A 15,364-nucleotide genomic window follows, 5' to 3' on the forward strand; every position below is an offset into this window, starting at 1 on the left:
ACAACATAGGTATTTAAGTAACAACAGGATACAATCCATGTTTAAATACATAGTTGCTCGGAATCTTGCTCTATTTCAGAGAGTTCCACGCATATAATTCGAAAAAGAATTACAATGTACATTTGTCAAATGTAACTACGTTAGAAAGCCGAATTTCAAGGGATCCTACTGAATAATTATTAGCTTCAGAATCGTTGATTATTCAGCTTCTAACCTTATTCACCTGCGAAACACAATGGCTTTATAAACATGCATATCTTTACGTGATTGTGACCTGAACAATTTAATAGCAAAGCCTGTATCGAGCCCGCTCAATTATTACTGAGTTTCATTAGGGACTTGTTTGTGGTAGGAGCGAAATTGAAAAATTAGGTGAGTTATAATTTTATAACAAACAGGGTAAAATTATTAGTTGATACTTTTGTATTACCTAAATTATTGTAGTGTGCCAGAATTTAATAATCAATGAAACTTACAATTATATAACATGAATTAAAGGCAGTTATCAGTCATTGACATTTTATATAATACTAGCGGTCCGCCCCGGCTTCGCCCATGGTACATATTTACGTTTTCCGGGATAAAATGTAGCCTATACGGATTCTGAAGAATCCCTCTAAGTAATGGTGAAATAAATTTTGAAATCGGTAAAGTAGTTTTTAAGCCTCTTCAATACAAACATACAAAAATACAAAGGTTTCCTCTGTATAATATTAGTATAGATAGAATAATAGTGTAACTACTTAAAATACAAATGATTCGAATGAACTAGTTAAAATTTTAAAACTCTACTGCCTTTTGTCTTTACCTATACCAAAACGTATTAATCTTATCGAAATGAAAAAAATCATCTGTTCCTTTAATTAACAGTATTTCTAGAACTAATAAATTACTTTTAATCCAATAAATACATACAAACGAACATAGAACTTCCTTTTTTGGAAGAGCATTAAAAGCTCGTAGAAATCATTTTTGTTTCGCCATAAATAAACACGTATTTACACTAATTGGACGTTATGTGATGGAATTAATGGTACCATATAATATTATATCTTGGAATTGCGTTGAACCAAGATCAATATCGGATATATTGGGGGCTGTTGGAGCATGCAGGCAATACCTATGTGCTTGTATATTGTGTACATATGCTCCGGCCAACCGTTATGTGTTGCTAAGAAATTAATTGGAAATATACAGCTTATTATATAGGCAATTTCAAGAGGCATTCTGTCATGTTACCTATACCAGTTTAAGCTGAAGAGTTTGTTTGTTTGGTGGTGCAATCTCTGGAACTACTGGTTAGTTTTTAAAATTCATTTGTGTGAATTTTTGTTTCATTAGACATAGCATGATAGTACAATCAATAGTTAGCAGAGCAATGAAAAGTGTATATATTTATTATATACGTCTAAACATAATTCAGTGTCACAAAAAATATACTTTTTTGTAGATAGTATTTTACGGTACTTATATATAAAACACTAGTGGTCCGCCCCGGCTTCGCTCGTGGTACATATTATTTCGCAATAAAAGGTAGCCTATGTCCTTTCTCGAGTATCAAAATATCTCCATACCGAATTTCATGCAAATTGGTTCAGTAGTTTAGGCGTGATTGAGTAACAGACAGACAGACAGAGTTACTTTCGCATTTATAATATTAGTATGGATTTTGATTTAACAATAATTTTGTAGTTTCTGTTCCTCGGTCCAAACTTCTGCGTTAGAGTTAATGTATCAAAGGCACTGGGAATATATATTCAAATATAAACTGTAAATGGTTTATAAGTAACTTATTGGATTCACATGAAATCGAATTTCGTACAGATCTAAGAGAATATGTTAGATCATTTATGTTATGTTCCCTCAGTTTTCATATAGGTACAATATTAGGTACCTATGTTTACAGAAATATACATAAAATAAAATATTTCTGTTTTCATGCCTTTTATACATATTAAGTGCATCTCATAAAGGGCTACATAAAACGATTTTGACTTCATGCGATGCTTGTCCTGAGGTTAGTAAAAATACTTTTTACGCTACTAATCCTCGTATAAAAGATAATGTATTTTCATTCCCTTGAATTGGATAGTTTGTAAGTAAACAAGCAAGAAATAGGAGCATCGCAAAGTTCAAGGCACAAACTTTAACAAGAGCTAGAAAATTTTATAAGTTTTTGTGTGAACTAAGCTTTTAGTTTTCTCTTTAAAAACACCATAATTAATGATGTTACGTTATTATTAAAACCTTGTTTTTCTCTCCAAGCTAAACGCTTCAATATGTATAGTAGTGTTTAGTTAATTAATAATTTGTTAAATAATATCTACGTCTCCGACAAAATTCATCAAAATTCGGTTTAGGTATATGTGTGCGTGAAACCGTAATAGATAATCGCAAAGTGGTATTTAAAATAAAAGTAAAATGTTCGAATAATAATTAAGCACCAAAAAGTATTTTATATTGTTACACATTTTTTTTATTCACAGGTATTTAAATAATGGCAGTCATATGAATGTCTTACATAAATGTAAAACGAATTTATTTTGAAAGTGAACCTATCTACTAACTAGGTGACTAAAATAATTAAAAAAAACTCGTAAATACGTGATGTATCGTGTTAGAGTTATTTCAAATTAGGTCTTATAGAGTGTAAACCTCCCATCGTGAGGATCAAACGCCTCCCTTGAGGAGGATTCATGTCAGTTGCCTTGTTTATCGACTGTGATGTGACGAGCCGAGAAAATGGGAAAAAACACCTGTTCATGTATACAAGATCTTTAGAATGGTGATCAGTTTAAGTATGATCATTTTTTTTAAATTTAAGACAATCAGTTCATGACATTGAGATAATATTACTACGTATGGAGGAGACACCACGAACAAAATCTGTGCGCCATTTTTTTGCTCTAACTAAGTTTTAAAAATTATTATCTAGTTAGGTACTTACCGATAAAAGTTATTCCTTTGCACTTTTCCGTATTATTTGTATAATATCGTAACACACACGAAGGCATATTTGATGCGTTTCACTTTAAAACAAATAAAAAATGAGCGTGCAGTTACGCCATATGGCGTATGTTGAGCGGAACTTAAGTGATGTAGGCGGTGTCGTCTCCATATGTATATCTCAATGGTTCATGAACACTTTTTACTAGAAACCTAATGTATCTAATAATAACACTATTCCATGGATAATAATTTTATAAAAAAAAAATACTTATAAAGGCATGTTTATTATCTGAACAAATATTATCTAGTAGACATTATAAAATATACTCCTGAAAGAAATGCACGAGCAAAGAAAACTAAAAGTCACACTCCGCACATTTCTTCCGTAACTTCAATAGCTGAAGTAATAACTGATACTAACTTGTAAACTGTGAAGTGTTTGTATATTATGTTCTTCACTAGCTTATCGCCTGCGGTTTCACCCGCTTTGTCGAAAACCTAATAAATTTTATACTACTTGAACCACTCTATCTTGAATCATTAACTACTAAATAAACCGCATCAATATCCGTTGACTAGTTTTAAAGAAGAAAGCGACTTTGTTTTATACATGTAGTGATGTCGACGCTTTTATACTAGTGCAAGAACACAACTCCATTCGCGCATAAAAGCTTCTGCTTTGAATAAAACATGCGAAGTTATTTCGTTAAAAAATACATTTTTTATCAGCGAGCGTTTAAAATGGCTGGATATAATTTGCAGCGCGTTATATGAGCACAGTTTGCGATAAATCATCGCCATTTTTATTTCGTTTGAATTGTAGTTTTATTTGATTGATTGCTGTTTACTTTAGTTAATACCTCGTGTTGTTAAACAGAATATGTTTTCGAGTTTCAATTTATATTTTTCGACGGTATTCAACGGAAAAGTTAGCTGTGTTTTTAATCTCATATCACACGGTGAATAAGCAATACCTGGCTGGTATAATAAATCTCTTAAAAACTGAATACGCTAACATTTCAAGGGGGAGGGAAACTTCGAGAAACTCTTTTTGAATCTAAATGTTATATCGGGTTCAAATCATATATTTACGTATTTTCTAAAAGGAATATCTTGTTTATTCACTCTTATTTTAAAGTTATAACGAAATTACAATTAATTTTCGTCCAATATAAAATAAATAAATTTAACAATTCTACTAAAACCGTCGCGTCTAACAGAAGTCAAGTAACGAATCAAAAGTGAAAATTCCTGTAAAATTAGACGCAAACCTAGTGAATTCTAGGAATTTAAATCTCTATTTCGGAAAGCCCTTTAACAGTAAAGCTGTAATATTCAAAGTAATTTCAAGTCGACAACGCTATACAATGCTATCGATTTTATCCCGGCTTCATATATAAGACCCTTGAAATGTATCCGCAGACGAAATGTCAAAAGCCTTATTAGCTTTGCCTTTCCATCATGTGTTTTTGATGAATGTTCCAATGGTAAATACCATAATGTAGTGGTATGAGTGATGACGTTAGGAATTTATATAAATACTTTCAGCCATGTATTATTAGGACTTGGTAACGGAAATAAGATTATAACGGAAGTCTTAATTTCTCCGTTGTGCGCTGTTGTTTTTATACAGGACATTTTCAGTGGAACTTGTTAAGTTATACGCCTTGAAAACTTTATATTCTTAATAAATAATAATGTAAATTGTAATAAGAAATACCAAGTAGGTAATTTATCATATTATGACAATCAGTGATATTACCTATAATTTTATCACTTATAATACCACAAGAGCTTCAAAATTATCGGGTATTTTCCGATAGGTTCGTTGCAAACAAATGAAGAAGTCAAGTTTTTAGTCAAGGTTAAAAAATCACGAGCGCGAAGCGCGAGTGATTTTTCCTGAAAAACTTGACGACTTTATTTGTTTGCAGGGAACCTTGAGGGAAATGCCAGATAATTTTGAAGCTCCATGATGAGATCCACATGGTATTATATCCATATGAGATATAATAACATGTAGGTTGTACCACGTGACGTCGAATGGTGCAATTCTATTGGTCGATATTTGGGTCGGAAAAATAATCTAATATATTATGATTTATTTTCACTTCTGTCAGCTTTTTCATTTCTTTCAAGGATCCGATTAAATAAAAACGAACTTACTTAGCAACGAAAAAGAACGTTAAAATTTGCTTTCTAAGAAAATTTGGTTCTGATAATAAACTTAAACTTGAGCAATATTAAAAATGCACTGAACACAAAATATCGTTCGTACATAAAAGTATTTATTAAATTCATAAATAACTTTTACTAGACAAATTAGATTGAAATTGGAAAAGACTTCGTCGCAAATATTTCGGATGGGGACCTAAACAAATAAGTAAATTACAATTTTAGAGGTCTCTCCATCGGAACAAGAATTCTAAGTCGAATCATTCCGAAAGACATTCGATTTTAATCTGAGTACTGAATAAATACACTTATTTGACAATAAAAATAGGAAATTACAATCATTATCTTCACGGATATTTTTTTTTTTTTTGTATACAATTTATGTATTAAATCGTGCCTCCTTGAAAAATCTGGTTTCCCATTAACCTAACATATGGCAAATGCGTAAATTAAACGCTACTATAAACCATTATTTGTATTTTGTAAAAGTAATTTTATTGCACTGCAAAATGTTTCACAATATTCCTTTTAAATGAACACGGCTCTACTGGGAATCAAACAAAAGACGGCTTAGGCGTATCATCTATCCAACACGTGACCGACGCAATCTACTAGTTTAATAAATCTCACCACGTAGGGTTCCGCAGACCGATCGTAGATAGCTCTGATCCATAGGCAGCAGATAGGGTGAAGTTATAACCTAGTATTCTTCGGGATTTTGTGAAACGACGCTAGTTTATTGTCGATACAAAAATGGTAACATTCTAAGAATTTTTATTTTTAGATGAATGTTGAATAGAGGTTTCCTTACGTAACTGTTATATTATAATAACAAGCGATCTTTTGTAAAATGAGCAAATGGTAGTTAAATTTATTTTTTGTTAAATTTCACAATATCATATTATTTATCTCTACATAATCAAGAAGCAACTTAGGTCTCATTCGATTATAGGACATGTTTAACATTGCGCGGCTGACCTGACCAGCTTGTACAGTAATTCTATTGATTACCTTGATCCAGGTACAAAGTTTCTCCTTGCCAAAACGCCGCATCAGGCATCCGCAGTACTTCATAAATTTAAACCGAATTTCCAAAACAAAATATTCAAGAATCGACGGAATGTAGTATATCGTGAGACATAGTATATTCTTCGGGTTTTTGAATAATGTCCGAAGCGACGCCAGCTATAGTTCCTGCATGTGAATGAAGATCACGCTTGACCTGTTTCCGCGATCGCCTCTCTGGCCTTTGAATAATTCATTCATAACTCAATCTTCGGGAACTTCTAATTGTAACAATAATACCGGTTTGGACGAATTCAATTTATACAATTTTCTTTGCTGTTTTTGCCAACTGTTTGTAAAATGGATAACTTGCTGAATTTATATTTTAGATTTCATTGTTAGTTTCTAATTGTTGACGATGGTTTTGATTTTTTTTTGTTTCAAAGTATTGTGCTAGAGTTTGGTCTCTTTGAAACCGCGTGATTCATTATTTTACCTAGCTCTGGATAAATATTTAATGGTTTGCGTGCGGCTTAATTGTGAACGCCATTATCAATGCAATGCATTTAAAAGTGTGCTTTTCAGTTTTTTCATCACCTGCACGTATGGATATATGTTTTATAATAACAAAAATTTATAATAATTATTTAGACAAAAATTTATTCTCTATAAACGACACGAGAAAAAAGATAGTTTCTAGTCGTGGAGTGTTTTGAAAAGCTTTTAGTTAAGCCTAAATATCGTGTTACTGATATGCTATAGTCATTAATTATTTAAAATAAAAATATATGAAGCCAATATAAATTTAATTATAGATCGCTTTGAGCCAAATTATCTATGATTAATTGAATGCGAATAATATAAATTTATATTGTAATTGACTGTGACTTTGTGAGGTGAAATCGGCAATTATATGAATACTAGGTAATATACCTAGTATTCATATAATTTCCGATTTCACCTCACAAATGTTTGTAATTTTATTTAATTAATTTACAACTGTTTGTTAAAATAAAGATATTTATTATTCAGAATATATTTTTTAATTTGACATGTAAAATTCTATTCAAATAGGATACATTTTTAGACAAAAAAACAGTCTATGTTAGTTAGTTATTTGTACTATTTAATACTTTATAATATAAACAAAATTGCATCCAGGTAGGCAAAAGTTACGGGTCCTAATTTTCAGTTAACTAGTTTAGTAAAGTCAGTCGAATTAACATCACGTCTAAGTAGGATTAAATTGTTTGCTCTGTGAAACTTAGTGTTGCCAGTAATTTGTATTAACGGGTATTATTTAAGCGGAAATAATTAAATTTGATAACAGAGCGTTTGAAATGAAACTTAATTAGCATAAGCGTTAGAGTTTTCAAGTATTTTGTTGTTATGTAAATAGAAACTTCTTACCATTATCTAGAGTTTGGATTTTTCTGTCTGTATAAATATTATAATACTAGCAGTCCGCCCCGGCTTCGCCCGTGGTACATATTTACGTTTTCTCTACGTAAAAACCATCCTCGTACTTCAAGGAATATAATAAAAAAAGAATTATCGAAATCGGTTCAGCCGTTCTCGAGTTATGCGCTTACCAACACATTTTGCGATCCATTTTTATATATAAGAAGATTAATAAAATAGAACGCAATTTTGTATTTTTAGGTTATGTTCATATTTCAGCGTAAAAGCTAATAGCTTGTTTGTTTGCAACATGTATTTTTTATTGTAATCTGTAACAAACCTGAACAAGCCTTACTTGCAAAGGCCCTCTGAAAATGTTCATGAGCGGTGCTGGTCGCTTACCATCAGGCGACGCGCCAATTCGATTGTTCTTTTAGACTGAAAAAATAGGAGAGGCTTGAGAAGAGAGATCTTGCCGATTCTGTAAAACTACTTTGCTAATTGTTGTATAAAATTACGAATCAAAAGCGAATCTAGAAGATATTAGAGTTAAATGAAGATATGTTTGAAGTCGCAAGTTGAGGTGACCATTTTGTAAATACAATCATTCTTAATACAGTTTAAAAACTGGCATATTCCAATCTTTCTCATAAATGTATGAACGCCTATAAAAGAGGACATTTAGTAATAAAAATAACCTTTTGACCCCGTTTCGGTAATGGCGGCCATTCTCAACAGATACAAGCAATACAGGTGATTTTATAGTGCAATTCTATGTGTTGATGTGCTTCTTTACAAGTATAATAATAATATGCGATATGTTGGTTCACGTGGCTTCACTTGGATCTTCCTAGTAATAGGATATTATTTCACCATTTTTTAAATAACCTGTTTTAAAAGTAGATATATCCATACTAATATTATAAATGCGAAAGTAACTTTGTCTGTCTGTCTGTTACTCAATCACGCCTAAACTACTGAACCGAATTTCATGAAATTTGGTGTGGAGATATTTTGATACCCAAGAAAGGACATAGGCTACTTTTTATCCCGGGAAAATGACGCAATCCCGGAAATCCCACGGGAACGAGAACTATGCGGGTTTATCTTTGACTGCGCGGGCGAAGCCGCGGGCGGAAACCTAGTTGATTTAAAATATATAATGGTCAAGTTTTTTGCCACCTAACATTGAACTAAACTACCTATATTAGGTTACAGTCTATAGATTATTATGAAAAATATAATTCGAATCTGTTTACATTCAGCGTAGCTAAACGAACTGATTACAAAGTTGAGTTCTCAAAGAATTTTCCTGACGAGATGACATTTATCTAGATTGAATTATGTCCGCCCGTTCCCGAAGTTTCGACGCAATCGTTAAAGTCCTGTTTGGCCAAACGATACATAAAACGTAATGAACATAAAACGTAGCTTGTAGTTGATATTTATTGGATTTGTCCCTAATTTTAGTGGACAATAATGATTGCTGATATGTTTCAGATAGGTATGTTCTGTACCTATTCTGGTTTCGATTTCTATTTATTTTCGTTAAATATCTCACAAACTAAGGATTTAATAAAGCTTAATAAAATAAAGAAATACGTTAACATTAACACCGGTTTATAGAGTATAAAAATAAACGAGACTCATAAAACAAAAGTTAAAATGAAATTCAGGCCACTCGGTGATCTCCTAGAAAATCACTCTGAAAATCCCGCCATTGTTATAAAAGTTAGCAAATAAAGAGGAGCAGGTGAAGTCCTAAGCTCGGATGTTTCTATAAGCTGATATAATTCTGTTTACGTAAACAATGTATGAAAACTCGAAGCGGACCTTTGATTCCGACGCTCGGGTGGTTGTTTTTCGGGCGGGCGGAAGCGACACTCGCGTGCCGTCAGCTGCTCCAACTTTCCACTGCACACAACTTTTAAACGTTTGATTTTGATTCCAAATTCGTAATTTCCACGATCCAATTTTCAATTTGACCGTTTGTTCACCGCGTGCTATCGTTTTCCGATCAGTTCGCCGCGCGCCGCCTCGCCGTACGCACGTGTGCCTCCCGGCGGATTGTTTACATAAACACGTGTTGTTTAGAAACTAATTATAAACGGCCCGCTGGAATGACATGTGTTGCTGTGTAAGATGGATGAACGTAAATTATGTAAACTAAATTCGAGATAACATTTCGCCCTCTTGGATGAGTGAATTTTTGTGTTTATTAGCTGTTAAAGTGCATTTATGGAGCAATTACTGAGTTTTCAAGATCGACAGCGGGGTGCTCCCGGAGTCGCACACATGCAGACCCTGGTGATACTGGTTGCCATGACAACCATGGGACGAGGCTTCGTGGACACGGAGGAGTTTATCAGCGATTTAGATATGCCAAGTAAGTGTGGAAATTTGCACATTAAAATCGCATAAGAAATACCACCATCCCATTAATTAAAAATATAAAACCAAGGATATGTAAAGCGCACTGACCTTCCACACACAGCTCATACATAAGCATGATATATTACGACACAAAAAGTCCCTCGTGAAAAATCGCGACACTTTATCAAACGTAGAAATTCAACTGAATTCGCGTCGTAGCTTTTCCGAAAGGATTGTTCGACAATTTATATTATTGTAACGATTAAAAGTGATACTGCGTGTTCAATTTATACGTTTTTTAGTGAAATTTTCGTTGAATTTATTGTTCATGGAATTAAGCGTTTCGATCCGTCACTTTGTAGCGTTCTTGCAAAATCTCTTTGTGCCTGCCGCATAAAAGTTAGGAGCAATTTAATTAAGGTCGAAGATTGTGGAGCCACCGGCGAGTGGCGACCGCGGGGCGTGTCGTAAACTTTATTTTTCCGGTGTTTTCTGAGGCAGTAATCCGAAAAACGTGAGAATTAATGTCTCGTAACGGTGTTACAAGTTACAACCCTTTATTGTAATTCTTTTTGACGTGACAACGTCTTATAATTCGATAGAGCCGGCTGAACGCACGAAAAAACATGACTCATGCGGCGTTACCTCGCTCTGAGGCGTTCCATGTAAGGCTCGAAGTGCAAGCTAGAGCGCGGAACGAGCGACAAAGAAGAACAATCGGTCTTAAGACGTTGTCACGTTTAACTATCGTCAGTAAACCGACTTTACAGACAACCAATTTTTTCGATCAATTTTTAAATAAATGGGTCCTGTTGAGTTTTATTTGATAAACATCGTTCGCAAAAAAGAATAAGTTGAATGGGTTGCATACCTACCTAATTATTGAAATACCAATACCAATGCTAAAAGCCAATCCAAAAGTAATGGACGATGTTTGTTGCTATTCCAACTACTGAGCCGTTTTGACTGAGATATTTCATGCAGCTACTTACCTATTTAAGATTATTTTAATAAATCTGCATAATATTTGCGTAGCAGGTACGCGCAGCCGTGGGGTGAAACTAGTGTTAAGAATTCACATTTTTTTTTTAACTTTAATTTATAAAGTAACTTAAATTATGATGAAAGCTTACACAAGTACGCTATCCATTCTGAATTAAATTATACTTGTAGGTAGGTACATAGGTACTAAATCTGCTCGGTAATTAAAAACAGATAAGGCTATATAGATAGGCCATACCTATTCAGTCGGTCGTTTTACTAGCATTACAATTACATAATATTAGGTATTCAAGTTATTAGGAGGGATATAAATATGTAATAATTGGTAGAACATCAATTATTACATATATATTTATATCCTGTCCTGTCCTGTCGTGTCCGTACGTTTGACGGTAGTTTTGTACTTCTCAAATTGAAGTGCTAAAATAAAACTTTAGGACTGTCACTCATTGCTCATTTACAGCTATAGCGTGATGAATTTATTTAACATATTTTTTATGAGCTACCAAATTAAAACAACAATGTAGGTTGCTACTTATGCAGTCTGTGTTAGTGCTGTAGCAAATAGTTTCAGTAGTGCTTGTATGTGCGTAAAAATTGGTGACGTTTTTATGACAAAATTTCGAAGTTAATACATACAGCCTGTAGCGGGATTATGGCTTCATCAAATGGGATTTGTGATGCTGGATGAGATTATATTGAGGAGAAAGATGTAACACGTTTTTGGAAATACGTGCCTACTAATATTATAAGAGAGAGTAAAGGTGAAGGTAGATATTATATTTGTTTTTTTTTCACGCCTATGCTCATAATACTATTTGGATTGATTCTAAGAAATTAATAAGTAGGTACAGATGTAACATACTATTGCCTGGTATTCCACTTCATACATATTTCTGTTGTTATAACATAACGCAGTCCTTATCATATAATATAATAAAAATGCGACATCAGAGAAAGACAAATAAACAAACAATCGAACATTCGTATATACCACTATTATAAGTGGTGAATATATATAGTGGTAAATATGTACTTAGAGTTAGACAGATCTTTCCTTATTTATTCCTTTTTCCTAAGCCTTGTTCTATCAAAACCCCAAGTATATTTAAAATATGCTAATATGAGTTATGCGTCTTAATCATTGCACGTTACAAAGTTATGGATCTTTAAAATATCATGAGGATGTGTTAACTAGAGGCTAGAGCTAGCGTGGCAGGCATGCTCGCCTAATGAACCACGTTAATTACAATCTATGTACGCACTTTGAACCCTATTAACATGTTAAATTAGCATTATAATTGACTGTAATATTTGCATATAATTTCTACTGTGAATTAAAATGATGTTATTTATACTTAATAATAACTATTATTTGGTTCGTTTGGATTGTACACGTTTGACTCAAATTGGTCATCTATTTTTAGTTTCATATTTGTTAATATTTTTTTGTACATTGAGATGTAATAGGATTTAATTGTGTTCAAATATTGTCCGACACAAACAGAAGACATAATTATTATGTATTTTATAGTTTTTAATAATTGTTCTTGGTCTTTTAAGCTTTTAAAATAAGCTCTAGCATTTCTTTTATTACTCATTATAATATTTTGCGAGTCTAAATAAACAATAATAAGTGGATATTAATTAATTATCATTAACCCCATGATAAAACATGCGTGTCGACTGTCGAGTTTGTTAAAAAATTTCACCTAAAAAATCACCAAGTTTTTTTATAATATAGCAAAATTTTCACATTAACCTATGTATTTAAGTTAATCTGTGCGGAGTACCTCCCTGAGGTACTATTATGCATTAAGAGGTAATGGTTTTTAGAGTTCCGTATCTAAAGAGAAAAACAGGACTGTTACCGTCCGTCTATCATCAGGCTGTATGCAACATATGCTCAAGAGACGATTTATATCTGTTGCTGCTATACCAAAATATATGTTGCATTTGAAGCTTGCTCTTTAGCCTATCAATTGTACGGAACCCTTGTTGTTGCGAATCTGACCCGCGCTTGACTTGTTTTGAGGAGATAAATTTGCATATGATGCTTGCGGCAAAGTACCTGTACCTGCTTATTACGTTAGATATATTCGCTCCCAAATCTAATTTATTTTTTGTATTTATTTGGAGAAATTTCAGTTAATTTTCTCATGATGAGTCGATTTGCAAGTGAAAGTCCCTTATGTCCATAAGCCCTTTTGGGAATTTGTCAGAAATAATGTAGGCATGCATTTTGTTTTTCTATTGGGTATTCGCCGTACTTTGTAAAACAACTTGTTCATTCAAAAGTTTTAAGCAAGAAAGCAAACTAAAATCGAGAGTAAAGGTTTCCATATTCGTTCAGCCGTTTATGACTAATTTGGAAGCACATAAAAGTGGGATATGCTGTTACAAATAACATGACAAATCCAAAACTTTAATAAACATCGCACACAATGTTGGCAGCAAGCAGCTTTGCCTCGTGTTTGTGAATTTTAAGTTTGTTTGTGTTTCAAGTACGCATTGCGTTGGCGGATGGGATGTGCACAATGTAGTGCTGTTTTCTAGTTATACAATCCCTTTGGGTTGCTGTTTTTTGTGAGGCTGGAAATTTTGCGCTTTTACACCGTTGTTATACATCAGCATTATAATTTATAATCATAATCACTACAAACATTATAAATACACAAGAAATCAACTTTTTTATTCTCATCAATATTTTTAAAAATCGTCACCGATTTTATCATCATCATCACCGCTATCACCATCACCAAGATCACAACAATCACTTACAACATCACTATTATCAATCATTTTCAGCTTATTTTATTATTAGCGTAGATACTCTACTTTATAGATATTAAGGTTGGTTGGTGATGGTGACGAATTTTGTTACGACATGGCGGATTTATTTCAATATTTTCCAGAAGCAGTGGTAAACAACGCAGAGTGCAGGTAAAGTAAAATTTCAACATTTTATTTTTTATGCAGAAATGTATCGACGAGTGGAATTCAAGAAATTGAAGTTTTAGTAAACGCTTGTCGCGCAAATTGATAGAAAAATTGCATAACTTGTATAAGTTTTGTGAAACTACCTTCGGTACACGGATTTTTGCAATGTAATATGTTATTCCAGACCAAAGTTTTTATACAAATCTATATTAAGTATGAGCAGAAACCGTATCATATGTTTTGCTTATAAACGATAGTTTTTTGTTTTATTTATATTTTTCCTTTAATCAAACTCAAAAAACATGTAGGTATATTGATTTTATTAATTGGATGTGCAAGTACTCTTGCAGTTTTTATGGAATGTATAATTAAAATTAGTTCAATATAACGTAAAAACTAAAAATATACGGCATTGAAGTGGAATCTGGAATTATCAAGCCCATAGGCGTATGATTTATTTTATTAGAATCATTTAGCTCTTTTTAGTTAGTTAGTAAAAAAAAAGATATATAGTTATTATTACTACGTCATAAACGTAGTAGGTAATAACATCATTTCACCAAAGGTCATAGGATCTTATCTTGAATTATTTTCATAAAGTTATTACGAAATCGATAGCCAAAATCAAGATACCCTGCTATCTATACAATCCAAGATGAAATATGTTACAGTCATAACGTTAACGTAATATGCAATCTTGACAAGACGAGCCTGTATTGGCCCATTACGCACACTATGAAGGAATTACGGCACCGCAAACTATGCCGTAACCGGCGCCGTAACGCATCGCATCGTAAAGGCCCCAGTAGACAACGGCGTATGTTGGCCCATTTCAGGCAAACCATTGTGTACAGGGGGTAATGGTATATCGTGGCGTACAATTGTCAGGCGTGGCACGCAATCGTGATGTCGGTTTTTCGGACATACTTCAATTGTGGCGCAGCGTTGCTTGTGGTCATTGCGGGATAGTGAATTTTCGTTGTGTGCTTTTGATATTTTATACTTCTTACATCCACGTCCATCGCAAGTGGCTTGCAAGCAGCAACAAGCCATGCACCATTGTGTGATCACGTGATCGTGGCCTACAGTTACCTACATTGTATGGTCCATCACACGCCATTGTGTACGGGAGCTTTAAGCTTGCCTTGCCAACTGCAAGCCACTTTAAGTGAAACTCCTAAGAACACGGTTAGGTATTCTGCGGCTAGCTAATGTAAAGTTTCACTCTTACCTTAATGTTTTGTTTATAAACTTCGATCCGGGATAATATAATAGGCGAAGTTTGCACGACTCTTCTTAAGTATCTTGTTCGGATTGTTGTGAATTTATAATTATGTTGTGTTGCTCGTAATCTATGATACCACTATGTTTTTTTTAAACAAAAGATAGGAGGTAGGTGCATAAGCTATACATTGTAAATTCTGTTTTTCCCGATGATAAAACTCGTGTTACTATCAAAAATATGAAATCACTGAAAAGTATTTTTGTATGTAATCCTTTTTTGTATTTTCTCTTCTTT

At 33.2% G+C, this 15,364-nt stretch overlaps 1 protein-coding gene across 2 annotated transcripts in view; it reads left to right on the forward strand.

Moving 5' to 3' along the window:
• Positions 1–9,555: 9,555 nt before the first annotated feature.
• LOC149480209 (adhesion molecule nephrin-like) overlaps positions 9,556–15,364 on the forward strand; it is an 84,714-nt gene continuing 78,905 nt past the window's right edge. For both annotated transcript variants that reach the window (XM_089706956.1, XM_089706957.1), the window contains exon 1: positions 9,556–9,916. In XM_089706956.1, the coding sequence (XP_089563082.1) occupies positions 9,769–9,916 (148 nt within the window). In that variant the 5' untranslated portion in view covers positions 9,556–9,768. The remainder of the gene's footprint in view (positions 9,917–15,364) is intronic.

The sequence above is a fragment of the Colias philodice genome, chromosome 18 (assembly GCF_061535455.1).
Source record: "Colias philodice isolate Cphi_HAF_F1 chromosome 18, ilColPhil1 Martin Lab GWU primary, whole genome shotgun sequence".
NCBI classification, from domain to species: Eukaryota; Metazoa; Arthropoda; class Insecta; order Lepidoptera; family Pieridae; genus Colias; species Colias philodice.